This window comes from Podarcis bocagei, assembly GCF_964188305.1.
Source record: "Podarcis bocagei genome assembly, chromosome: 15".
Lineage (NCBI taxonomy): Eukaryota > Metazoa > Chordata > Lepidosauria > Squamata > Lacertidae > Podarcis > Podarcis bocagei.
In genome coordinates this window covers 16,808,213-16,832,512 of record NC_138141.1, presented here as the reverse complement: position 1 = coordinate 16,832,512, position 24,300 = coordinate 16,808,213, and the positions used below count along the sequence as shown (strand labels likewise).

At 48.2% G+C, this 24,300-nt stretch overlaps 2 protein-coding genes across 2 annotated transcripts; one reads left to right on the top strand and one right to left on the bottom strand.

The window, feature by feature from the left end:
* Positions 1-320: 320 nt before the first annotated feature.
* On the bottom strand, positions 321-13,942 carry UBE4A (ubiquitination factor E4A). Its single transcript, XM_081171545.1, has 20 exons — positions 13,789-13,942; positions 13,344-13,495; positions 12,383-12,559; positions 11,431-11,543; positions 10,664-10,816; positions 10,408-10,567; positions 10,026-10,228; positions 9,548-9,739; positions 8,843-9,176; positions 8,528-8,654; positions 7,636-7,943; positions 6,361-6,493; positions 5,074-5,261; positions 4,489-4,589; positions 4,282-4,395; positions 3,049-3,223; positions 2,784-2,964; positions 2,308-2,455; positions 1,658-1,815; positions 321-1,184 (listed from the first exon to the last, which is right to left on the bottom strand). Exons 2-20 carry the CDS (start codon positions 13,465-13,467, stop codon positions 1,049-1,051), a joined length of 3,225 nt encoding a protein of 1,074 aa, XP_081027671.1. The 5' UTR covers positions 13,468-13,495; positions 13,789-13,942; the 3' UTR covers positions 321-1,048.
* Positions 13,943-16,066: 2,124 nt separating this feature from the next.
* Positions 16,067-23,560, top strand: LOC308574074 (T-cell surface glycoprotein CD3 gamma chain-like). Its single transcript, XM_081171528.1, has 5 exons — positions 16,067-16,314; positions 18,108-18,317; positions 19,829-19,960; positions 20,127-20,170; positions 23,104-23,560. Exons 1-5 carry the CDS (start codon positions 16,254-16,256, stop codon positions 23,167-23,169), a joined length of 513 nt encoding a protein of 170 aa, XP_081027654.1. The 5' UTR covers positions 16,067-16,253; the 3' UTR covers positions 23,170-23,560.
* Positions 23,561-24,300: the final 740 nt, after the last annotated feature.

Sequence of the window (24,300 nt, the reverse complement as noted above, 5' to 3'; positions counted from 1 at the left end):
GATTGTGGAGTCTTCTATAGGGTTAGGGTTTTCTACACCAGGCTGGAGGGGAGGAAAGCCAACAAGAATATACGAAAAGCGTCTACTTCTGGAGAGCTGATCAAGTATATGCTCTACCTCATTTAAATGGAGCAGGATAGAATATTTAAAACAAAAATACATAATTGTTTTGAAATGGAAATACTGAAGAGTTAAACAAAGAGCAGCCAAGGGGCATGTTCAGCACACCAACTCCAATGAGGTTGCAGCAGTGACCCTGGTAGAGAGGAAGTGGTTGAAGGTAGGTGGCTACAGGATCAACGGGCATACAACACCAAAGAAACATGGACACCTGACACTTTTATTGGTCTAAAGTGAATGTCATACTATATACACACTGCATACATATTGACATGCAACAGGCACAGTATAAATGCAGGCAGGATTTATAGGGCACCTGCATGAACATGTACACAGTGCTTTGGGCGCAGGCCCACCAGCCCAGAAGACTTAAGTCATTGCCAGCAAAAGCAACAACGGGGGCTCATCACCACAGTATGATATGTCAAGCTCGGGGAGTGGGCAAATGCTACAGCAAACATTCACCCAGCCTCTTGGCATCAGCTTCCTCTAACCAAAGGCTGTTGGTGGATAATAGTCCCCCTGTGTGGACCAAAGTGAGTTGCAGATCTCCACCAATAGTGTCAGGATTGCATAAAGAAAGGTCTGTCCAATGGGGAGAGTGCAGCTTTTGCCTTCACATTAAAACAGAAAAAAAGTTTCTGGCACAAGAAATGCTGCTGCAACAGAAGGGAAACCTATCTGGGCAGGGATACGGGGAAGGGCAGTTGCTGTGGAAACCGGACAGCAGGTGAACCAAAAAGGCAGGGAGCAGCTAAAGATTCCTGACAAAAGTCCTAATGGCAAAAAACCCAAAACCAAAAACAGGCCCATAGAACCCCCACACTTCTCCCCTCACAACTCTGCAGTGGTAGCGCAAAAGAGGGAAGGAGCAGGCAGCTTAAAGGTCCTGGGGGTTGCGGAAGCCCAGCCAGGGCCACAATCCAGGTCACAGAGTCCCTTCCAACTGCTCCTTTTCTTTCTTCCGCTCTGCGAGCCACTGCTGGATCCGCTCCTTGAGTTCAGTATTTGGTCTGATCTGGTCCATGGTGAGGGGGCTCCGGTTGAAAGGATCAGTCTGGTCACTACAAGGAGAAAAAACACCAGGAAGCAGGTAAAGGAGAGACTAGCTAGTAGCACAGATATGTGGGCAGGAGGCAGAGCCACCAACCTTTGGAGATGGACACACAGGCCCACCGCCACCCCACCAGATGGATATCAAATCAAGGAGGAAGTCATCTGGCAGACAAAGACTGCCTTTTATTTGGCCACAGTTGTGGAAGCCCAATATGGTGCTCTGACAGACCCCCAATGTGCAACCATTGCTGTGAGGCAGCCTTTTGTAGTGAAAGGAATTTGCTTATTTTAGAAAATTGGGTATGCCTGGAACAGTAGAGCTAAGTGAGGCAGACTCAGGGATAAATTGGGCTACCTTAACATCAAATGACTTTGGGCAAGGGGAGGTGCTTGGAGCTAAAGCCACCTAATATTTTCCTAGAAGAGATAAGCAATCAGTTGTTCAGCCTTTACCCTGACCCCTCCCCAGCCTTGTGAATACCTTAGGAGGTGCCTTGCAATTGTCGATCTATCTACAGTGACCCGAGAGGAAGGCAGCAGCACCGGGTCCATCATTAAAGTACTCATGATAGGGTCCAGAAACTCATCACAGGCATCCGCATAGGTCTCCTCTTCCTGCAGTTGGCGGTCTGCAAGGGACTAGAAGAAAGCCCAACAATTGTTAGAGAGGTCCCTGCCTGCTCAGGTCAATGGTGGGATGGATGACAGAAGGGAACTTCTCCCCAACACACCCAAGAAGCTCAGCAGACGACTAGTTGCCGCCGAGCCTTTGTTTAAGGGCAACAAATGAGAGCAAAGTTGTATTCTTGGGCCTGGCTTAGCTCCAGGAAGCGGCAAGGAATGTAATTCTGGCTTATGGAAGGGGCTAATGCTCCCACTACACTCCGTTTTGTTTCCTTGCCTTTCCTTTCATGGAGGGACTTAGTGAAAGCCTATAGCTCAGAGGGTCTGCTCCTTGCACATGCTACTAGGTAGAGAAAGCCTCCTTCTCGCAAGAGCATACACAAGCTGCCCAGCTCAAAATGCCAACAGCAGAGGATGAGGCACCAACATGCAGCTCTCCAAAAAGGAGGGTTCCTTTGTGGAAAGCAGGGAGGAAGCTAGTGCCAGCTCCCCTCCACCACCCCTCACCTTGATCCTCTCTGCCAGGTTGCTAAATGCCACAATCATGTTGCCAGGCTTGTTAATCTTCTTCAGGACTCTGACTGTCTGAGCAAAAAGAGTTGGGGAATACGATCGCCCGTCCTTGGGCACTGTGGCACAAAAGTTCTCCTCGTCCCTGAAAGAGAAGAGGGATGAGACAACAGTGGGAGTGGCAAGGCCCTTCTGCACATTCAAGCAAGGAAGGGTGCTTCTCTGCTCTCTTCCCTAGGCAAGCCCAGTCAGTCTGCCTTACAGCCTTCCACCTTTGGCATTCTCTTGTTCTCTCACACTTCCACAAGCATACCAATGCTCTTGGCTTAGACAGACCAAAGGCTCAGCTGGCCCTGCCCTCTTTTTGCAACAGTGGTCAACGAAATGCTCCAAAAAAGGGAATGATGGGGGAAAGCATTCAGAGGGCTGCTGCCACCACCACCAAGTTGCCCTCTCCTTCCCAATACACATACCCCAGATTTAAGTAGATGGTGCAGATGTCAGAAACCAGCTGTTGGGGTTTGAAGTCAAACTCGCTGAAGTCTTTGACCTTTAAAGCCCCCATTTTGGGGCCCACCAAGTGCTGCAGGAAGTCGTTGAGCATGGAGATAATGCGCTCAGCCAGGAAGGGGTGCACAAAGAGGGACTTGATCTCTGCAATGTAAACCAGGTCTCTGTGAGGTCCCCTGAACAGCCCAGCTCCCCTCCTCACTCCTAGCTGGAGACTGCTGTCTTTACCTGAAGTCAGGAAGGCCAGGGTCCCAATGGTCTCATTGGACATGATGTTGTGGAAGCGAGCCAGCTGCCCAAACATCTGCAGGCTGGCTTCCTTCTCACGCCGCAGCTCTGTAGACAAGGCATCCCACTCACCCCGGTCCTTCTCAATCTGCTGGATCTTGATCTTACTCAGGTACTGCAGAGCGATTTGAGGTGGGGGAGAAAGGGAGAGAAGGAAGAGGGTGTATGAAGCACACGTAACCATAGCTCAGTAGTCTTCTGGCCCATTTTCCACAATCTTCTATTAAGGAGGTGGACAGCAGCTGAGAGGGGCAACAGCAACAGATCAGCCAGACTGAATTTCCGGAATGGGCCTCTTTCCTCAACACAGGCCAGATGCAGTTCTCTCAGGCAGACATGGCAGAACAGAATTCTCCAGCTCACACCAGCAGAGGAAAGGTTGAGAAAGAGCAGTAGAGCAAGTGATGAACACACAACAGTATTCAGTAGAGGCAGAGGGAATGAATCTTACAAGCATGGGTAATGCAAATGAAGTTGGTCTAAAGCAGTGTTTCCCAAAGTGGGTGGTACCACCCCCAGGGGTGAGGGTGGGATTACCTAGGGGGGTGCTAAGAGGCAAGGGGCATTGGTGGGGGGGCACTGAAGGTGTAAATTACTATCAAACTTTGAAAAGTTGGCATCACTGGATCTTGCTCTGAATTTTGTTGCATTAATTAAACTAAACAGTTTTAATTGGGCTCTGAACAAATATGCAATTAATTGCTCCTGCTCTGAATTTTGTTGTGTTGTAATTTTCCTTAGTGGACCACTATTTCGAATAATGCTTTTTAAAGGGTGGTGGGGAGGCACTGGGGATGAGTCCATGGAACCGAAGGGGTGGTGACCCAAAAAAGTTAGGGAACCACTGGTTTAAAGTGTCTCCACGCACACAAACCCTTCAGGGGAACTGGCCTTTGTGGCACAGAGGCCGCCAGAGAAACTTCCTTTCACTCCCTCTCCTGAACTAGTTTACAACGATCAGTTCAGAGACAGATAATCTTCCTAGAACTTTCAAGAACTCTCCTCCCACCCCCTCTCTCACACACAAACAACCTTCCTGGTACTATCAGAGTAACTGCAGGTGGCAATTCCATTCATGGCTATGAGAAATTCTTGTTTCATAGATCTTGGGACCATTTTATTTTCCTCTTTGGTGCTCCTTCCCATCATCAAAAAATAAATAAAATGCTTTACCTGAATGGCTTCATCCAACAGGAAGATGGCATCATTCATGAGCAAGTTTAGGAAGCGCAAAAAGAGGGGGGGATTCATTGCTTCTAGGTTCTTTGAGGCATAGTCGGCAAGTGCCTGCAAGAAGAGGGAGGGGGAGACAGAGATGTTTCCCACCCAGAGATGATTGCTGTCCTGGCTGAAGCAACTCATGTACCTCCCAAGCCTTACCTTGATGCTTTCCCGGTAGGAATCAATGCCCCACATATACCTGAGGATGGGGTACATAGGCCTGCGATAGTTGAACTTCTGCTCGAACTGATGGGGATCTCCTAGGCAGGAGGAAAAGAACAGGCCAAGCCAAAATGAATGCCAAGATCTGGCAGCACCACAAGACCAAGGAAGGGATGTTTTGCTCACAATATGGCAGGTCCTCATGCTTCAAAGCTGCATCTTGGCATGGCAGTGTGCTACTGAATGTCCAGAGGGAACAGCAAAGGCTCTTTCCACCCTCCACTTTCATGGTTTCATGGTTTACACTCAAGAAAAAGCATGGACAGCTCAAAAATGTGCCCTGAGCCATGAATGGTACAGGGAGAGACGTCACCCATGTCTGGTGCAGCACAAGGTGCTCAGAGGACTTGGGAGAAAAGGAAAGCCCCCTCGCCCCTGAGCGCTGCTATCACAGATGCAAAGCATGTGACTGGGAGGATGGCTCTGTTCAGCAGGAATGGAAATGGCAGCAGCTCAAGGAGGAGGAAGATGATGAAAGTGGCACCGCTAGAGCAAGGTCCCTCTCTCCCACCGCCCCCTTACCAGTGAACTCAATGTCCACAAAGACCTTGATGAGTGCCTCGGCAAGGTAGGCAGCATGCCGGTAGGAGCAGAAGACCCTCTTGCGATGGAAGACACTGGAGACAAGGGGATTCTGCACCTGGTCCATGTGAGGCATTACAGCCTCTAACACTTCAGCCAGCTTGGCTCGCAGGTGTGGGTTCTTCATCCTGCAGGAGGGCAAATGAGGATCAACCACCTGGGAGGACATTCAAGGATGACTGTTAGCCCTGCCAACATATCCTGGAAGCTTTGCTTCTTAGTGGCTTCCTCTTTGCCTGCTGTTGACCACAATTCAGAGACACCAACTGGGGCAGAACTTGGAAAATGCCAGAACCATGAGGCAAGTGCCCCAACTTCTGCAAGTGTTACCTGATTTCTTCCTGGCTCAAGTGGAAATGTAGAATTTGATCTCCTAAAACCCCAAAAGCTTGGACACTCAGGACCTTAGAGGATAACCCTATAATCAGCAGGGAAAGCCCTGCTGGTGGTGCCATTGCTGGCGGTGACCCAAAACAAGACCTTCTTAGTGGCAGTTACCCTTTAGTGGAATACCCTCCCTTGTGAGGTTCATTTGTCTTCCTTACGATTAACTTTTATGAAAAAAATTAAAACGTTCCTGTTTGCCCTGGCATTTCATGGCTGAAAGTTTTGTCCCCAGTAACCTTGAAATTATTAGTCTGAGTATAGGTAATTAATTTTAGGCATTTTTAACTGTTCTTAGAAGTTTCAGTTGCGCTGTTTGAGTACGGACATGCTTGCCACCCTGGGCTCCTTTGGAGGAAGGCGCATGATATAAATTGAATAAACAAATAAACAAAAATAAATAGCTATCTCACAATGCAACAGTCAATATAGTTGTTAGAGCGAGGGTGGGGAAGCTCCAACCTACTGACCAAACATGGATCTGTAGGTATCTTTAGGCCTGCCACGCCATTTTCAGAAAGCCACACCTGCCAGGTAAGGATAGGACTTCAAAGCCCCTTGTTGTTCCTTTGGAGAAAGCGGCTCAAGGTGACAGTCTTTGTTCAAGAATACAGAGGGAGGCAGAACAGGAAACCATTACCAGCTGCCTGAATGGCTTAAGCTTTCTACACCGCCGTGCTAAGGTGTAGGAGCTGTAGCATCACTGCTTGGCTCAAAGGGGATTAATTTGATCTGGCCATAACCTCTCTCCCTGCCTTTGTACTCCCAAATATTTACTGGTGACCACCCTTGAAGCCTGGATGAAGGACAATGAGGTGGATAAGTGGCTGGAGAGGCCATTACCTGTCCACATCCCCAGTGAAGATAGTCACAAAATGAAGGATGTGCTCCAGGGAGTCAGCTGACGTTTCCAGAAGATCATCAGCAAAGCGGCGCAAGAATATGAAGAAGTCACCCAAGTTGTCAGCAAAAAATTCTGCAAATACAAAGCGCCAAATGAGGTGCTTGCTGGGAGAATGTTCAGACCCAGCCCTTGACCAGAAATAAAGAACTTACTTAATAGTACAAAGACTCCTCTAGAGCAGGACAGCATTTTAGCTTCTCCAGGGTCAAACTAAGCATACTCCAATACACCACAACCTGGCCTTGCCTAAAGCTCACAGGAAGAGAAACCTATTTGTCAACATGGAAGGTGTTGGAAATGGATGCACACTTGCAGCTATTTCACATCTAAGGATAGAGACAGATGTGTTTGTGTGTCCCCATCCACTTCACTGTCTCTCTAACTTTAGCTTTTTAGGTAGCATACACCATCACTGCCAGCAAGACAGACTCCTCTTCTGGAATTGTACATCTTTCTGGCACCAAGGGAGAAGGTCCCTAAGATGTAGCAGGGGAATCTTTTAGAGCAATGTGGAATCTGTACAGCAAGTGATGTCCAATTCAGGTATTTTGTGTGGTGTCCTGGGAAGCACAGCTGGTTTGTTTTTTTTGGAAAAAGATACATTTGTCCTTAATTGCAAAGTCAAGCCTAAAACTACCTGGGCCTTCAGTACCTGCTCGTGTGGGCTTCCATGTCTGGTGTTTCTGCTGCCAGCATAATTCTCAGGTCCTCTTATACATCAGCATCTCTTCCCTTCAGAACTCCAGAAGCCTCAACCTTCCATCTCTAGACTGGAACTATAGACTGCACACAAGCACAGCCAATGCAATGTTTTGCCCCGATTAATTCAGTGATGGTGCGTGGATGTTTTTTGGGTTGCCAGACTTAAGAATCCTAGACCATGGTCACCACTGCCACCTACCTACCTACCCACCCAGGGATGCTGCAATAAACCAGCTAGGCCTGCTCCAGAGAGAGCAGAACTATAGGCCCCTGCTTGTAAACTATTTCGCTCCATCCCAGAACTTTTCTAGGTCAACTAAACCCCGATGAGAACTACACAAGGGTATATTTTATAATTCTTTAGATGCCCATCAGTCAGACTAGAACAGCAAGGGTGCTCTTAACTTTCAGGAAACAGCTGGAGGAAAAGAAGTGTTCAAAATCTTTTGATGCCAATATAGGCCAAAGAGATAAGCCCAACATTTCTGAAGGGGAAACCCCTTGCTGGTCACCTGGGACATAGGCCAGAGCATTCTTCTCCACTTCAGACAGAGGGAATGTCAGGTCTACTAGCTCGGTCCCTTGGTTTCCAATGGCCAGCTGGACCAGGAGAACAGCCATGGAGACCTGCAGGTGAAGACAGTTCTGCAACATCTGCGGCTCTGTCATAGCTGTTTTGGTGGAGAGATAGATGGTCATGAGACGCTCAAACTGCTCCCGAAGGTTGTCTGCTGAAGGGCTGGAGCTCTGCTGAGCCTCTCGCCAGGCCACCTGCAGCCGGTGAAGGCTTTGGTTTAGTTTGATCATCTGGTCATGCAACCTGTACAAGCAACAGAAATACATACATTAACCAGAAGGACAGAAGCAAAGTGGGGTGTACAAGATAGCCTCTGTGAGTATCGGGAGGAAGAGTCCAAGGCTCCCCCATTGAACTAGAGATGCAACAAACTCAGGTTCCCCAGGAACAGAACCAATTCTCTCTTCTGGATCACACAAGCAGCAAACTGGAACAAACTACTGCATCCAGAGGCTTTTTGCAATCATTTATTTGATAGCTGCTTTGATTTGAGGGGGTTTCCACATCAAGGAGGGGGGCTTCAAGGGGACAGCTGGAAATCACGTGCATTGGCTTTACTGGTTTAGCTTCTTCATTATACCAGTAAAATCCCCTTTCCCCAAACCAATATCTGCTTAAACAAATTTGATTGGGGTGCTCTCATATCACTGTTCTCATTACAGGCTTTGCCTGTCAGTAGGATATCTCAGGTCACCTCAGCTTGCAAAGGCTGCCAACCAGGCTTTTACAGCCCAATCCTGCTGTAGGCAAATTTTCAGTGTCTAAGGAAGAGGCACTTGCAAGGCCTTGCCATTCCCACACACCCATATACCCTCTGGAGGCAGTACCTGTGAAATCCTAAATGGAGGGTATACTGGGTCAACACCAAGTTCTCCGTCACGAGGTTGTAGCTGGGGGCAAACTCTGGCTCCTGCTCAGTTGTGGCTGGGATCAAGCAGGTTTCTTTCTCCAAACCTTGAAGGAAGTTAACAGGAATTGCTTCCCCACCAAGCAACATCTACCAGGAGGATGCCAGAGCCAATGGGAGCACTCTGGTTTCCTCCAGCTCTTCCTCTGCCCTTGGCCAGCAGCCTCCTCCCTTACAGGCTGCCTTGCCAAGAGTATGAGGACAAGATTTGGGCACCTGCCAAGTCGTGGCTCACCTTTCATATGCACATTCTTGCTCCGCTGCTCTTCCTCATTCAGCTCTTTCAGTGCACAGTAGGTAGGGTCAAATGTGAGGAGCCGGGGCGATCTGGGCTTACAAAAGGGCTGGCATAGCCTGAGGAGGGCGGCCCCCAAGTTCAGGAAGAAGGCATCCGAGGCATACATCTGGAAGAAAATCTCTGGCATCTGGTTGGCCCATATCTTCGTGCGGCCTGCATTAGCATGGAGACAGTTTCCCAGCCAGGACAGGATTCGGTGCTTTGTTTGTGGTGATAGCTGCAGCAGGTTCTTGAGCATCTGGTAGATCTTCTCATGGAACTGAGCCATGAACTGTTACCAAAACATCAGAAGTCTTAAGATGTGTACAACACACATACTTGCTCAGTCAACTTAAACTGGGAACTTCCACATGCAGTATCTGTGCTCTACCCACTGAGCTATGCCTCCTCTCTCCTAAATGCCTTAACTTTCAGCAGTTAATGGGTCTTGGTCTTCTCAAATACCCCAAGCATCATGAATTTCCTGCAGAGGTTTTCACTATACTTTGATGTTGACAATCTGTGACTTAAGGAACAACCAAGAACCCACCAAATCACACTAGGGAGATAAATTTAAGAGACAGAAGTTGTCATTTTCCGCCGCTGTCCCCTCTACTCTGCCTGGTTAAGCTACACTGGTATGAAATGTGCACCTCCACACACCTGATGGATGTTGGATTCCTGCACCTTGATCTCCTGAGGACTGGACCGAGAGGGATTCAAGAAGTAATCATGGTTCTCTACCACACCTGGGGTCTTCAACAAGCATGAGATGCTCAAGATAGCTCCCAGCAAAGTCTTCTGGTAGAGCTGCCCATTGGCTGGGTCCTTTGGCTGGATGTACTCTACAAAAACCTGAACAAACAGAAATAGAAGGTACTGCTGGTCAGCCAGTACAGGTAAAGCCCCGACGTAAGTAGTGGAATGAAGGACACCCTTTTATGGAATGATGGCTCTGCCATATTGGCCAGCCCATCATTGATGCATGTTGCAACCGCAGCACAGAATCAGGAAGGCCATGCTTCCTTCACAGTGAAGAGAACAAGCAACTACCCCTCTGCCCAGGAGGGAAGCTGAAAATGGCCATGGCTGATTGCTTTGCTGCTCCCTGGCACTCTGAAGAGGCTAGCCAAATGCTCACTTTTGCTATATCTTTCTGCCTAGTGAAGTACAGGAGCATGTCCAGGTAGGAGTAGAGCAGGATCTGGCAAAGGTGCAGCTCTCGGATCCGTCCCAAGAGGATATCAAAGACAGGCACCATTACTTCCTCAAAGGTCTTCACTTCCTCATCCATAGTGAGGCCTTCTATGACTTCCTCCAGGAACTCAGTTACATCTTCAAAGCCTACAGTAAGAGAGTAGGAGAGAAGTGAACACCAATCCTTTATGCATTCTCATAGAAGGATACAGACACCCCAACACATTCACAACTATAATAAAAAGGTGGGGTATCTTTGAGGGACCTCCTGCAGTTGTAGCCCATTATCTTCTTCTAGGGTGCCCAGCTCTGCCTCTGTAACTTACGGGCTCCTCTAAGGGACTCCAGCATCAAGTCCACTAGCTGCTCGTAGACATTTTGGTTGATATAGATCTCCGGGGTGAGGAGGACCGTGCGAGTGTTGGACACAGAAAGGTTTCGGCAGCGCATGGCAAAGGGCAACAGGTTCTCTGGCACTTTGGTAATCTAGGAGAACAGAGGAGAGCACTTTGTCTCTGGTCTGCTGGGCTGCTCTGCTCAGGCAGTCAGACTTGCTGACAGGGATGTGGGGCGTTGACCCACCTCCTCCTTTGCCCTCTGGAAGCTGGCAAAGAGGTAGCGAAATATGTGCTTCTCCCCTGCATCTCTTTCAGCTGATAGATTCTGTATGCCAGCCGAGGTCATGTGAATCAGGTGATTCCCTGGTTCAGGGAGGAGTAGCCGGGTAAAGAGAGCCTGGAGAGACATGCCAAGCCAGACATAAATGGTCAGTACACAACCCTGCCCACCCACCAGCCACAGAGAGCAAGTGCCCAACTATGTATCAAAAACAAACAGTAAGACCAGAAGGTCATCCAAGACAACTTCTGTGTCTAAGGCCAGATCCTTCACCCACTTGATCATGAGCTGTAAGCAAATGGGTGATAGGATTCAGGCACCCAGGTCAGACAAGTCTGCTTGATTAAACAAAAAGTCCAAAATGCAACATTGGTGGCTCTAGAACAGGGGTGGCTAACTTGTGCCCCTCCAGATGTTGTTGGACTATAACTCCCATCAGCCCCAAACCAGTATGGCTAGTGGTTGAGGATTATTCAAGCTAAAGTCTAACAACATTTGCAGGTCCATAGGTTAGTCAGCCTTGCTCTATAAAGTGAGCACTACAAAAGGAAAGAAGGCAAATGTCTTCCATTCACAAGACTGATCCAGCTGAAGGGTCCTTCAAGAACATCAGCACAGAGAACAGTGTGTCCTGAAGGGCAAAGCCTGCATCCTTCACCAAGGCTCACGGACGCTCTGCCAAGCCCTCAGTCGGGCAGAAAAATCAACTGCATTTGCATATGCACAGATACCTGCTCCACATTCTCCATGTCAAGCCAATCCTGATCCTCCAAGTCTGTTGCCATTTCCTCCAAGTACACACAGCGTGCAGGAATCCCATTGCCACTTTTGAGATTGGGGTCACCTGCAGGTTGGGAATCATCAAACCAGCAACATCAGTAACACCACAAGCATGAATCTGTGTCCCTACAAGCCCAAGCCCCCAACCCATACATCATCCTCCCGCCCCATCTATCTATCTATCTATCTATCTATCTATCTATCTATTTATTTATTTATTTATTTATTTATTTATTTATTTATTTATTGGATTTATATACCGCCCTGTACCCAGAAGTCTCAGGGTGGTTCATAGAACAAAATCAACATATAAAACCACAAAATATATAATCAAAATAAAAACAACAACCCAATAACACCCCCCCCCTAGTTTGGAAGACGTTAACTTCATTTTTCCTAAAGGCAGAATTTATTTTTATCAGTTCACTGGGGAAGAGGAAGGGAGAGATTTAAGCTTTATTTTATTGAGTGCCAGTGGCACAGAACATGCCTGGAGGGACACAGCCATTCCAGCATTTTGGAACTCTTGAGAGACTTTTAAGGCAACTGATGCACATAGGGATCCAAGCTTGAGGGGTTTTCTTGCCCCACACAAATCATTGTGCAGCAGAATAGAGCAGCACTATTACAGGAAACACTACTCCCTGCCACCACACTTGATGTGTCAGGAAAGCATTTATACAGTGACAAGCATAGTGTAAGAGAAACCACACACGGCCAAGTTCTTTAGGAGATTCTGCAGCACATAGTACAGCAAAAGGAACTACAAGTGGAAGATTATCTGTGTTGAGTCTACAGCCACCATAGAATACTGCAGCCCTACTCTCAGGAAGCTGCAAAAATCCTAGTATAACTGAGAGTTCCTCCTAGTCTGGATCCCAGGAACTAACTCCCCATACTCACTGTTGTCAAGTGTGATCAGGAAGATTCTCTGGATCATGTGGTTGATGTTGAGCTGCTCACAGAGCTCCTGCTGGGAACGGAATGAGCGGCTGATCTCAGCCACGGAGTAGTCACAATCATCCAGGCTTTCAGACACACTGTTGTCAGAATCATCTTGGCTGGCCGAGGTTTCCTCCACTGGAGAAGTAGAACTAGTTAAGAAGCAGCCTAACTTGGCCCCACCAGGCACCAGCCACGCACCCTGGCCTTTTGCCCTGGAGGGCTCTGCGTCAAGAAGAAGGAGGGACCAGCATGGCCTTTGCCTCAGATTTGGCTTCTTGATAAGGTGTCAGGCATCAGGTAAATATAGATAAGGTGTCAGGCATCAGGCAAATATAGCTACCAGCCACAAAGTCAGCTTACCACAAATCACAAACATGTTGTTGTCGCCTCTAGAAAACGCATGGAGACTGGTTGCCAGCCCCACATGGGCACCACTTATACCTTATCACCCAAACACAATTTGTTTGGCTAGCTGGGCCAGTCAAGACACAGAAAGACTGCCTCAGTGACTATCCCACCACCACGAACTCTCTCTGCTCTTCCAAAGATTTGCACAACTTGAAGCAGAGGAAAAACCCTTCCATTTGGGAGCCTGGGGTTAAACCAGTGAAAAACTGAGGATTTCAGCACCTACTAGTTTTTATCCATTTTAATTCAATTCTTCTTCGCACCAATTCCTTAAAATCCAGATTAGTTTTTGCAATCTATGGTTACTGATGCCCAGCTTTTGGGGGTGGTGGTAAAATGGTCTGTCGTTTAAAATAAGGACAGGGAGGGGTGGGGGTACAGATAAGATCAGCCAAGTGCTTTCAGCAATGCCTCCACGTGGGATTCAACCTTCGATCTGACCCAATGTTTCCTAGGCCAGGGGCGTCAACCCCCCCCCCCGCAAAAGAGAGGCCACCTCTCCCCCTCTCACCAACGGGCGGCGTCAGTTGCTGCTGCTTCTGGATCTCGGCGAAGTGCTTGGCGTCGGCGACGGAGCCGAAGAGGGCGGCGAAGGGGTTACTGGAGATACTGTTGTTGTTCTCCTGGTCGGTCATTTCCCCGCCAGGCGAACTCCATCCAGGGCTGGGGACCAAAGCGAGAGAAGGGCCTCAGAGGCCGCCTCAGAAGCCCTCTTTCCAGGGCCCGAGGAGGGAGCCTAGGAAGGCCCGACGCTGGTGACCCGCAGCTGCGGCAGAAGCGCCGGGCCAGGAGGCGACGGTGACGACGGCTCCCGCGCACGGAGGGCCTGCCGGCTGGGCCGAGCGACCCGCACCGCACCAAGGCTCCCCCAAACCAGGGCAACCCCACCGGCCTGGCCTGGCCCTTCCAGCCCAAGGCTCGCAGCGACGGGACCCGCCGCTTCTTCGCCTGCTTACCGGTCCGCGACCGCTTCGAGACCACTTCCCAGTCAGTAAACTTGACAACGCGTGACGCCACTGGATCGCGCCAACACGTCATCCTACAGGGTCGGAAGCGGGCCCCACCAATGGAAGAAGGGGAGGCGGAAACGCATGGGGCGGGGCGGGGCGGGGGAGAGAGAGAAATTAGAGCCACAGAGATAGGAAAAAGTAAAAGAGGACTACGTGGTTGTGTTCTTAGCTCGCTTCCTATTTCCCGTTTTGAGATGTGTAAACTCCAAGCTTTTTAATACAGCTGTTGGCTGGGCAGCAGCCATCCGTTGCACTGCGCCCCGAAGGTAGCAGAAGACCCGAGTGTCGCCTCGTAGGAAACGTTTGCTTCTCCCACAACCTGCCACCCGTAAGCGCCAGTATTTGCAAAATTAGCCAACACCAGTTCCAAAACAAATACAGTGGTACCTCGGGTTACATACGCTTCAGGTTACACACTCCGCTAATCCAGAAATAGTGCTTCAGGTTAAGAACTTTGCTTCAGGATGAGAACAAAATCGTGCAGCGGCAGCAGGAGGCCCCATTAGCTAAAGTGGTGCTTCAGGTTAAGAACAGTTTCAGGTTAAGTACGGACCTCCGGAACGAATTGAGTATTTACCTGAGGTACCACTGTACTGTACATTCTGCCGTCCTCATGCCGCAAGTTGTAGAGAGGGGGCTGTGGCCGAAGGATCACATCTCGTGAAAGGCTTGCAGGGCCGTTTGCTCTGAATAGGGACAGCTGGGAGGGAGAAATCGCCCCCTCTGACTCGCAACAGCTCTCCTAAGAATGGCAGCTTCCCTGGACACAAGTCGTCCCCCGCCTCCGCTTACAGCCATGATGATGTGTGTTTCAGACAGGATTGATGGAAGTCAAAAATTTGAATAAGATGTAAAAGTATGTTTAATTACTGTTGAAAATGATATGTTAAAAAAATAAAAATTTATATATATGATGATGTGTGTTTCATATCCCTGCAATTGCAACTGAGGGTGATGCATCCGAGGAAGTGGCCTCTTGCCCCCGAAAGATTATAGCATAAGGATATTTGTTGGAACACGAGGAGCCACGGGCCTCTTCGTTGCTTTTTGCTTGCAACCGATGCTACAGAAGCTCAATAACTGCTCTTAAGGTTCTTTAAACTGAAAACACTTTGAAATCGTAGCTCTGTAATAGGATCAGACTGACCGTTCACGTTTCTGAAGGCGGGACTTCCTGGCTGTATTTGAAGCCTTGCTTTCCCACTTTGTCCACCAAGGTAAAAGTGACAGCTGTTCATATGAAACAATGGCTAGAGATCCAGTTTTGCTTTGCTTTTGTGTAGCTCTGTTTGGACAGCAGCATATCCATCCTTACCCGCTGCCCACACATATAGAAGTGGTGGTGGAAGTTCATACACACTCTTTCTATATCTGTATATCTGTTCTAGCATTGCAGCCGAGTTCATTCTGTTTCATACTCAGATATTCTTGTGAAAAATCAATGCAGTTTTAAATGGTTCTTTAAAATATTTCAGAAATGAAAATCAAATCCACAAGTATTATCTCCATGTTGCAGTATGAGAGCTGTGGCCAAACTTAAGTAGAGCTGTGTCGCTGGTCCAGCCCCAATGGGGATCCATCTTATTCAGCCTCCTGTTTTCCACAGTCATCAACCAGATGCCTTCTTGGGAAGCCTACACACAGGACATGGAGAAAACCGCCCTATCCAATGGAGAGGAGAGGGGGAATTATACAACAACCCTGCGATGCAATCTATCTTTCTCATATACTAGACAGTGCTTTGTAATGCCACAGTGGAAGTTATATCCCGCCCAGCCCCGGCCCACAATTGTCATTTTCTGCCAGCGGCTGTTTCAGGTTTCCAGGATTCACCTCACCATTGGCCCCACCAAAATACCCACCCTCTGATGGTGTGATGGCTGCATGCCACCCCTAGCAAGTACACAATTTCTCTAGACAACAGTTCATGAAGTTGGCAGATCTGGTAGTGGGGGGGAAATAGTGTGTGGTGAGGAATCAGTTAAATTTCCATGTTCTGCAGGCTATTTCCTTCCATTTAAGAACATAAGAAGAGGCTGCTGGATTAGATCAATGGCCTTTCAAGTCCAGCATCCTATTCACATACAATCCTACCTGCCTGTGAGAAACCCTCAAGCAGGACTCAAACACAAGAGCACCCCCCCTCCCCTGTAATTCTCTTCGGAAATTGTACTCTTTCTTAACATCTATTCACTCATTCATTTCCATGCACAGTGGGGACAGAGAGGCCTCCCACCCACAGGTTTCCTGTTCCTGGCTGACTACAGAGATGTTTTCTTCTACTTTCATATCCAGCTCAGCACAGCACTGAGCAAAGGGCACTTCTTTGTGGGTGTCTTTTTGCAAAGTGAGCAATTTCATTTCAAGGGAAAGAATAAGCGGGTTATCAACACACACTCTGAAGAAGGGTCATGGGACGCAGCCAGCATCTCTTGTGTGCAACCTTCCTCTTTGGATTGCTCTTCTCCAAAGGTAGGACCTCGCTCAAAGGCCCTTGAGTCCAGCCTCAGGAAAGGACCTGACATTTGTGGAGGTGGGGGAACAAAGACAGAAAAGTGAAGAAGTTGGGTCCTTGAGTGGGAAGACAAAGAGAGGCAACTAACCAATTCACCTTAAAATGTTCATTGACAGATCCTTTCCCATATTATTTTTGCCTGTAATTGTGCTCTTAAACGCTTCCCAAAACCTGTATGTATCAAATGCTTGAAAAGAAGATGCTCGCCACATTTACCTTCTGTGTCCCACCCTGAAAGGCATCAGGTCTTACTGGCTGGACTCTTATTGTTGGACCCTATGAAATGTCAGTGCCTTGTTCAGAGGATAAAGCAGAACCACCAACCACAGGAGACAGCTTCCATTTGGCCATCAGGATCAATCGCCAATCTACGTTAATAATAGCTGTCATCACCACATCTTGTACCAGAGAATTCCACAAGAAATATATTCATCTGCGTCTCTCTCCCTCTCCCTCTCTGATGAATGTCCCACTCTTCCACTTCATTGTACGACTCTGGGTTGTAGTAGTGTGTGTGTGTGTGTGTGTGTGTGTGTGTGTGAGAGAGAGAGAGAGAGAGAGAGAGAGAGAGAGAGAGAGTATGTGTGAGTGTCTGTGTGTGTTTGTATGAGAGAGAGGAGCAGAAGCAGACTTTTCTCTGTCCAATGTGCATAATTTCATAAACCTCAATCATGTCCCTTCTCCCCATCATCATTTTTTTAAAACTAAGACACCACAAACACATTAGCTTTTCCTTGTGACAGAGGGGGTTCTGGTCTCTTACTCATTTTGGCTGCCCCACTTTTTTTTTTAGCTCTTTGGTGTTCTTATCGAGATGTGGCAGCCAGTAGTTCAAATGCAGCCACACTGTAGATTTACACAATGCTGTGTCCATCTTATTGTCAGTCCCTTTCCTAGCTGTCCCTAGTGTGGTATTTGTCCTTTTCATTCTGCCACTGCTGCTGAACACCGAGTGATTGCTTCCATTGTTTTGCAGTGGGAAGATGCAGTTGTTTGTGTCTGGGTTGCAGACATTGTCCTGACGTCTGTGTCCAGATGTGGGCATCGTTACCACTCCTTGACACCAATAAGCCCCTTCCCACAAAACATTTAAAAGGTCGTGTTTCTGTTTCAGAAGTGGGTGAAGTAGCGCAATGTTGTGGCTGACTATTGGCACAACTTAACGTAATTCCCTCCCTCTTTTATTGGATAGTGGAATGACTTACCTTTCTTCATAGCTCAGTTGGTTAGAGCATGGTGCTGATAACGCCAGGGTTGCAGGTTTGATCCCCATATGGGACAGCTGTATATTCCTGCATTGCAGGAGGGAGTCAGCTTAGTGCTGTGGTACCTCAGGTTAAGAACTTAATTTGTTCTGGAGGTCTGTTCTTAACCTGAAACTGTTCTTACCTGAAGCACCACTTTAGCTAATGGGGCCTCCCGCTGCCGCCGCGCTGCTGCTACACAATTTCTGTTCTCATCCTGAAGTAAAGTTCTTTAGCCGAGGTAATATTTCTGGGTTAGCAGAGTCTGTAACCTGAAGCGTATGTAACCCGAGGTACCACTGTAGCTTCCTCCTCTTCCAGCACAAGCAATATGGTCCATGTTTTTCATCACTTATGAGTGTTCCTGTGAAAGGGCCTTTACCTTACGGTTGTGGTCTTCCTTCGTGCATCCCAGCTGTGGCTGATCTTGGGTCCTTCTGAGTGCTAGATGGACCCAAGGGCTCTGTTCGGGTGTTTTCCTCCACCTTGTCATTCCTTCCTCATAGGTATTGCTGAGGATTCCATCACGGTGAAGCAGCAAAAGAATAACATTGTCCTCTACTGCGAAGCGGAGGATAAAAACCTCCCAATAAGCTGGAAGAAAGATGGGAATGCATTAAACCACGGAAACTCTAGCCTGTCTTTGGGTGACATCCTGGATGACCCGAGAGGTGTCTTCGAGTGCAATAGCACACGTCTTCAGGTGTTCGTCCGAAGTGCGTGAGCCCTTCCTCCCCCATGTGAAGGGACAGGAAATAAGTTTCTTATTACACACGTTAACCTTGACAGTTCAAAATAATCCATTAATTTAATTAGCCACTTTTCCAGGGTTGGTACTACAGCTTCTTTCCCTCTCTGGGCAAAAACCATTCTAGCTGCAGTCGTAGCATACATAAACAATTTTGGGGGGGTCTTTTGGTATCTCACTATCTACTATCCCTAAAAGAAAAGCTTCTGTTTTTTTGTTAAAATTCGTTATAAATCATTTCCCATAAAGCTTTTACTCTCTTACAAGATCACCGCATATGGTAGAGAGTACTATCTTTTTCTGGGGCTTGTTTCCTAATTACCGTAATTGGTTAAATTAAATGAACAATCTTATTTCAAAAGCAAACATCTTACTACCTGCTGTTGCATGGAAGATCTCAGACGCCATTGGCAGCATTCATGGGAGCTGTCAAATACTAAATGCCTTTGCTCACATCAGATCTGACTGTGATTTCATTTTTTAAAGAAGCTGAAATCAAATATCAAATATCATTGGATGTCACACAATGACATCAAACTTAGAATACTTTTCAGATGAGAATTTTGAGTGACAAAATTTGTTTCTGTTCCACTTTTAAGCCTCTCGGCTGGCTTGTTCTTTTGTTAGTGGTAAGTATCCTGCTAAGCATATTGCGCAGGTCTCTCTGCTGGTTGTGGTGCAGCAACAGTCCCTGGGCTCCGGGGTTTGTTTTGTTGGGTTGATGGGCTGTTTGGATGTTAGAAGTTGTGTTTAGCTAGAAAACCCACCCTACAAGCAGAAGTGCTTTTCATCTAGTCCCAGATGGCAAATGGCTGTTTCCAGTGCTTTTTTTCAAAACAAACAAACAAAAAATGTTTAGGGTTACTCTCATTTTGACTCCAGAAAATCACCATTTTATAGTTCAAATCGGGGGAAATAAATACAGTAAATGGACAAAAGTACAAAGATTCACAAAATGTTTAGGGGTATACATACCCCTGCATTCACCACCCCACAAAAGTGCTGGTTGTTTCTAGTCACTCAGTGGCGAGGGACCATCCATTTACAGTGGTACCTGAAGTTAAGAACTTAATTTGTTCTAGAGGTCCGTTCTTAACCTGAAACTATTCTTAACCTGAAGCACCACTTTAGCTAATGGGGCCTCCCGCTGCGCCGCTGCTGCACGATTTCTGTTCTCATCCTGAAGCAAAGTTCTTAACCCGAGGTACTATTTCTGGGTTAGCAGAGTCTGTAACCTGAAGCGTCTGTAACCTGGAGCATCTGCAACCCGATGTACCACTGTATTGATTATTCTTGTCGTTTATTAAATTTCTATCCTGCCCGTTCCCCCCAAAGGAGCCCAGGGTGGCAAACATCAAAATTAGTACAGTTTCCATGTGCTCAGAGGCATATTCTATTCAAATCAAGCCACATGTGGACAAAACTCAGGTGTGCTTGTGAGCATAGGATGCATGTTGAGTTCTCTCCCTCTTGACACAGTGTGCCAGAATTGTATTCGTCTGGACGTTGCCGCGATCATGGGGATTCTGCTGGCCAGCATCGTGGCTACATTTTTCCTGGCTGTTGGCGTGTACTGCATTGCCGCGGGGGAGCCGGGCCGACGGTCTCAGGGTGAGCATTGGGGGACAGGCAGTTCCTGGGAGATGGGGAAACAGCCTTGAAACAGGGAGCAATGTCCATGTTGGCATCCACGCTCCCATACCTGGTATATTTAATTTTTAATTGTGTTAATCACCCATTTGGAGTCATCCTGAAATTTCCTGTTTTGACTTTGCAGCTTCTGACAAGCAGACCCTATTAGCCAATGAGCAGCTCTACCAGGTGAGTGGGTGCCTGTGGTCAGTCCCTTCCTCTCCTCCATGGTGGTGTTTTCCTGGACAGCTCCTCCCAAGCTGTGAAATGAGGGGCATCCAAGAATTCCTTGACTTCTGCAAAGCTTCTTCTGCCTCAGCCTAGGGTGCTGCTTTGCAGAGGCAATATATTCTCCTGGGAATCATGATTCTGTCTGTGTGTTTTTTTAAAAAGCTAGTTTCTAGCCCTCGTGGCCAGAGATTAGCCTCCCAATGGGGTAAAATGAAGAGACTGTGGTGGCAGAAAATCCCCAAAGCAACTTCATTTGAAAAAAAAATATATTAAAGGAAGAATAAATGGATGATGAGAACACCTGCAGTTCTTTCTGGACAACTGAAGTTTGCTGTGATGTGGGGCTTGTAGCAGGAAGCAGGGAGAGTCCTTAACTCTTGAAACAGAAGCTGCAGCTGTTTCCAAATATGAGGTGTGTTGGTGCTCCCAGCCCTTTCCTCTCTGGCTTGGAGTCAAAGGCCATTCTTAAGCCTCCATTCTTAAGTGGAAGAAGCACTCAGCCTACACCTATCCTTCAACAGGAAACAGCAGCTTTCTTTTCTTCCCTAGATAGCAGCCTCCTCGGACACAAATGCGTAGGCTGAATCCAAGAGGTCTAGGCCAGTGTTTCCCAACCACTGTTCCGCGGCACACTAGTGTGCCGCGAGATGTTGCCTGGTGTGCCGCGAGATGTTGCCTGGAGGGAGGCGGGCGAGTCGGGCGGCGAGAGGCGGGGCGGCGGCGAGGAGAGGCCGCCCAGCGCGGGGCTCTCGCGGTCTGCCTGCCTGGCTGCCTGCGAGCTCGGCGGGCAGCGCCTCCGTCCGCAGCGCCCGCCTCGCGGCTCTCATTCCCTGCCCATGCCAAAGCTCACCCAGCCAAGCCGCGCTCTCCTTCCTGCCTCGCTTTGCTGCCTCCTCCCCCCCCCACCCCCAAAGCTTGGAGGTTCCCCGGCAAGGGGGAGGGGAAAAAATTGAAACTTACACTTTCGTGCGTCCCTCCCGGCGTGACGCTGCGCGCTGACGTCACGGGGCTGTAATGGTGGTGTGCCTCGAGATTTTTTTCATCAAACAAGTGTGCCTTTGCCCAAAAAAGGTTGGGAAACACTGGTCTAGGCACACAATCTCTCCCATGACTAAGCAGCACTAGATTTAGGGTGGTGGCACTGAGTCAAGGGGGCGCATGATAGTGTTGTTGTTAATACCTATATTTATATAGGTAACTACAGTGGTACCTCGGGTTAAGTACTTAATTCATTCCGGAGGTCCGTTCTTAACCTGAAACTGTTCTTAACCTGAAGCACCACTTTAGCTAATGGGGCCTCCTGCTGCCGCTGTGCTGCCGGAGCCCAATTTCTGTTCTCACCCTGAAGCAAAGTTCTTAACCTGAAGCACTATTTCTGGGTTAGCAGAGTGTGTAACCTGAAGTGTATGTAACCTGAAGAATATGTAACCTGAGGTACCACTGTACTAAGAAGATTCACGAAAAATCAGCTGCACCAAAATAAATTGTTGGGAAAATAAGATGGGGGGGGGCGCCAAATTTTGTCCTTGCTCAGGGCACCATATTACCAAAGTTCGCCCCCGGAGTGAGCAGTTGCAAACGGACATCAAACTCCAGTGGCACAATTTTAAGAGAGTTTATTTTGAATGAGGCTTACGAAAATAAGCATTTCAAGTCTATTGACGTTCTTCAGCTTACAAGCAAGTTTCCACACTATTCAGCAGTAACGTGGCATCATCCTGCGTGGTCTGAAAGATCATGAGGGGAAAAGGAATGTTGGCAATGTTCTGTTTTTAAGAGCTCTTGGTTCAGGTGGGTTCTGATTGATGGCTGGCTCTGGTTAGCTGATAGGAAGAGAAGCATAGTGCCACCTTTTGGAAGTGGGTAGACTGGGCTTTCATGACTTCATCACTGCAGGAGTTGCCCAACTTCCCTCTGCTTGTGCATTGGAGGGGAGACTAGGGTGGGGTGGGGTGCAGGCTCCCCAGTTAACATGACAGAGGATCAGAGCAGCTGTGGGGAACCTTTGGTACTCTAATAGGGCTGAACTAAAACTCCCACCATCCCTGTCCGCTAGCCAGGCTTGCTGGGGCTGATGGGAGTTGTAGTTCAGCAAAGGCAGGGGAGGGGTGAGATTCCCAGCTCCTGGTCTAGAAAAACTGGGTACTCTTAAAGGGACAGGCTAGGTCAGAACCAGGTTAGCCCAGCATTGAGACATTTCAAGTGGTCAGGGGACTACAGGGTGAGCAGCCCTTGCAGCAACTCTTTCATACAGAGCCTGCTGTAAGGTCTGTGCATGTTTGTTTCTACTCTGGGAGTTCATTGGGATAGCTGCTGGATTTTCTGGTCTTTTTTAAAAAACAAGTAGACAGAGAAAGTGAATCTAGAGCGTCTGCTCTAGTAAACCTGCTAAATCTTTAACGTGCCATGAAAAGGCAGGCAGTAGTAAGGTGCTAAAAAAGAAGTGATTGTGCTGCCGGTTCAACAAACTGTCAGATTTTTTGTGAGATGGAAGAAATATTGGGAAAACTCTGATCTGTCACGGGCAGGTCATGACACCACGCAACCTCTTGCCATAAAAAAATGAATAAACAAAGGGCAAGGGACTCCAGGCTGGGCAGCTGAAATGGATCCAGCCTTTGCTGGTTTTGCTGCAGCAGACTAACCCAGCTGCCCCCCTGGAAATCCCTGCAGCCTCCAGATAGCTAACGGGAACCCCATCTCCAGTGGCGCCAGGATGGGTCAAGTGCAGCCGGGGGTGGGGGGGCTTTCAATGCAGACGCGGTCCACTAGCAGTCCCATGCACCAGACCAGTCTTGCCCAAATCCTCCTCAGTCAACCTGCAAGTTCCTAGGGCAGGTTAAGAAAAGTACAGACCCCTGTTCTAACTGCAGGCCTCTCTTCCCCTCCAGCCTCTCGGAGAACGCAACAATGGGCAGTACAGCCACATCGGAGTGGCCAAGACCCGCCACCGGTGAGAAGGGGACAAAGTGTTCTTCCTCTGATGTGGCAGCGAAGAGTGAATTGCTGATGGCTTTGGCCATGGGGAGCTCAAAAGGGAAGGTTGCTTCAAGCTAGAGTTAAGGGTGTAGAAATAGTCTGACTCTTGCTGTGCTTTCATTTCAAAATGTAACTCCTGTCCCTACTATTGAGCTGGTATCCCTTTGTTCTTCCTTCCCCACAACTTTCCCCTCTGATTTGAAGGGGCTCCAATAACTAAGAAAGCCAAAAGGGCTTTTGTTGTTTCTGCAGCGATCCACTTTGAACATGGTCTGTTCGCTCTCAGCTGTTTTATAGCAAGCAATGCATCAGTAGAATGAAATCAATAATAATAAAGGAAATGCAGCTCTAGTTTCCAACGAAACTGCATCTCAACTGTCTGCGGCGGATACCTTTCTAAATTACTTATTTTACTGAAAACAAATTGCAGTCTTTCGAGTGGTGTGTGGCTGAATGTGTTTTGAAGGAAGATCGGTAGTTTGCTCTGAGAGTTTAAGCTCCACATGAAGTCAACAACTTGCACAAAGGCGCAGACACACATTGGACGTTGACTCACATGCCTTTTGCACGTGGGAGCTGTTTTTCGCCTTTCTTGAAAACGCAGCTGCGCTTGCCTTGACCACATCCTGCGGAACAAGTGCCATAGTAGCTGAGTGCTGAGCACTCTTACGTGGGACCACAGCTCTTCCCGCAACTGCCACTTCCTTTGGGGCGAGGGAATGAGTGTTTGCTACTTGCCCTTCCCCATCAAGCAGTCCCTGGGCAGCAGAGAGAATTGAGGCGCTCCCGAGAGGGTGCTGAGGGGCTACTCAGCCAGAGTATCTGGCCCATGGCGTTAATGCAGTCCTGCCTTCTGCTGCCGCCGCTCTGACTAGCGTATCTTCCTCACCTGTCTTCCTGACAGCTTTAAAGTCTTCCCACCCTGGGCATAACCAGTAATCCCTGCCTTTTCTGCCCTGCCTTTTCCCATTATGCTACATCCGTAAATTTTCTTGAGTCCCCTATTAGTTACAAAGTCATCAGGAGTTCCCAGCAAAGAACATAAAAAGGTAAAGGGACCTCTGACCATTAGGTCCAGTCGAGGACGACTCTGTGGTTGCCGCCTCATC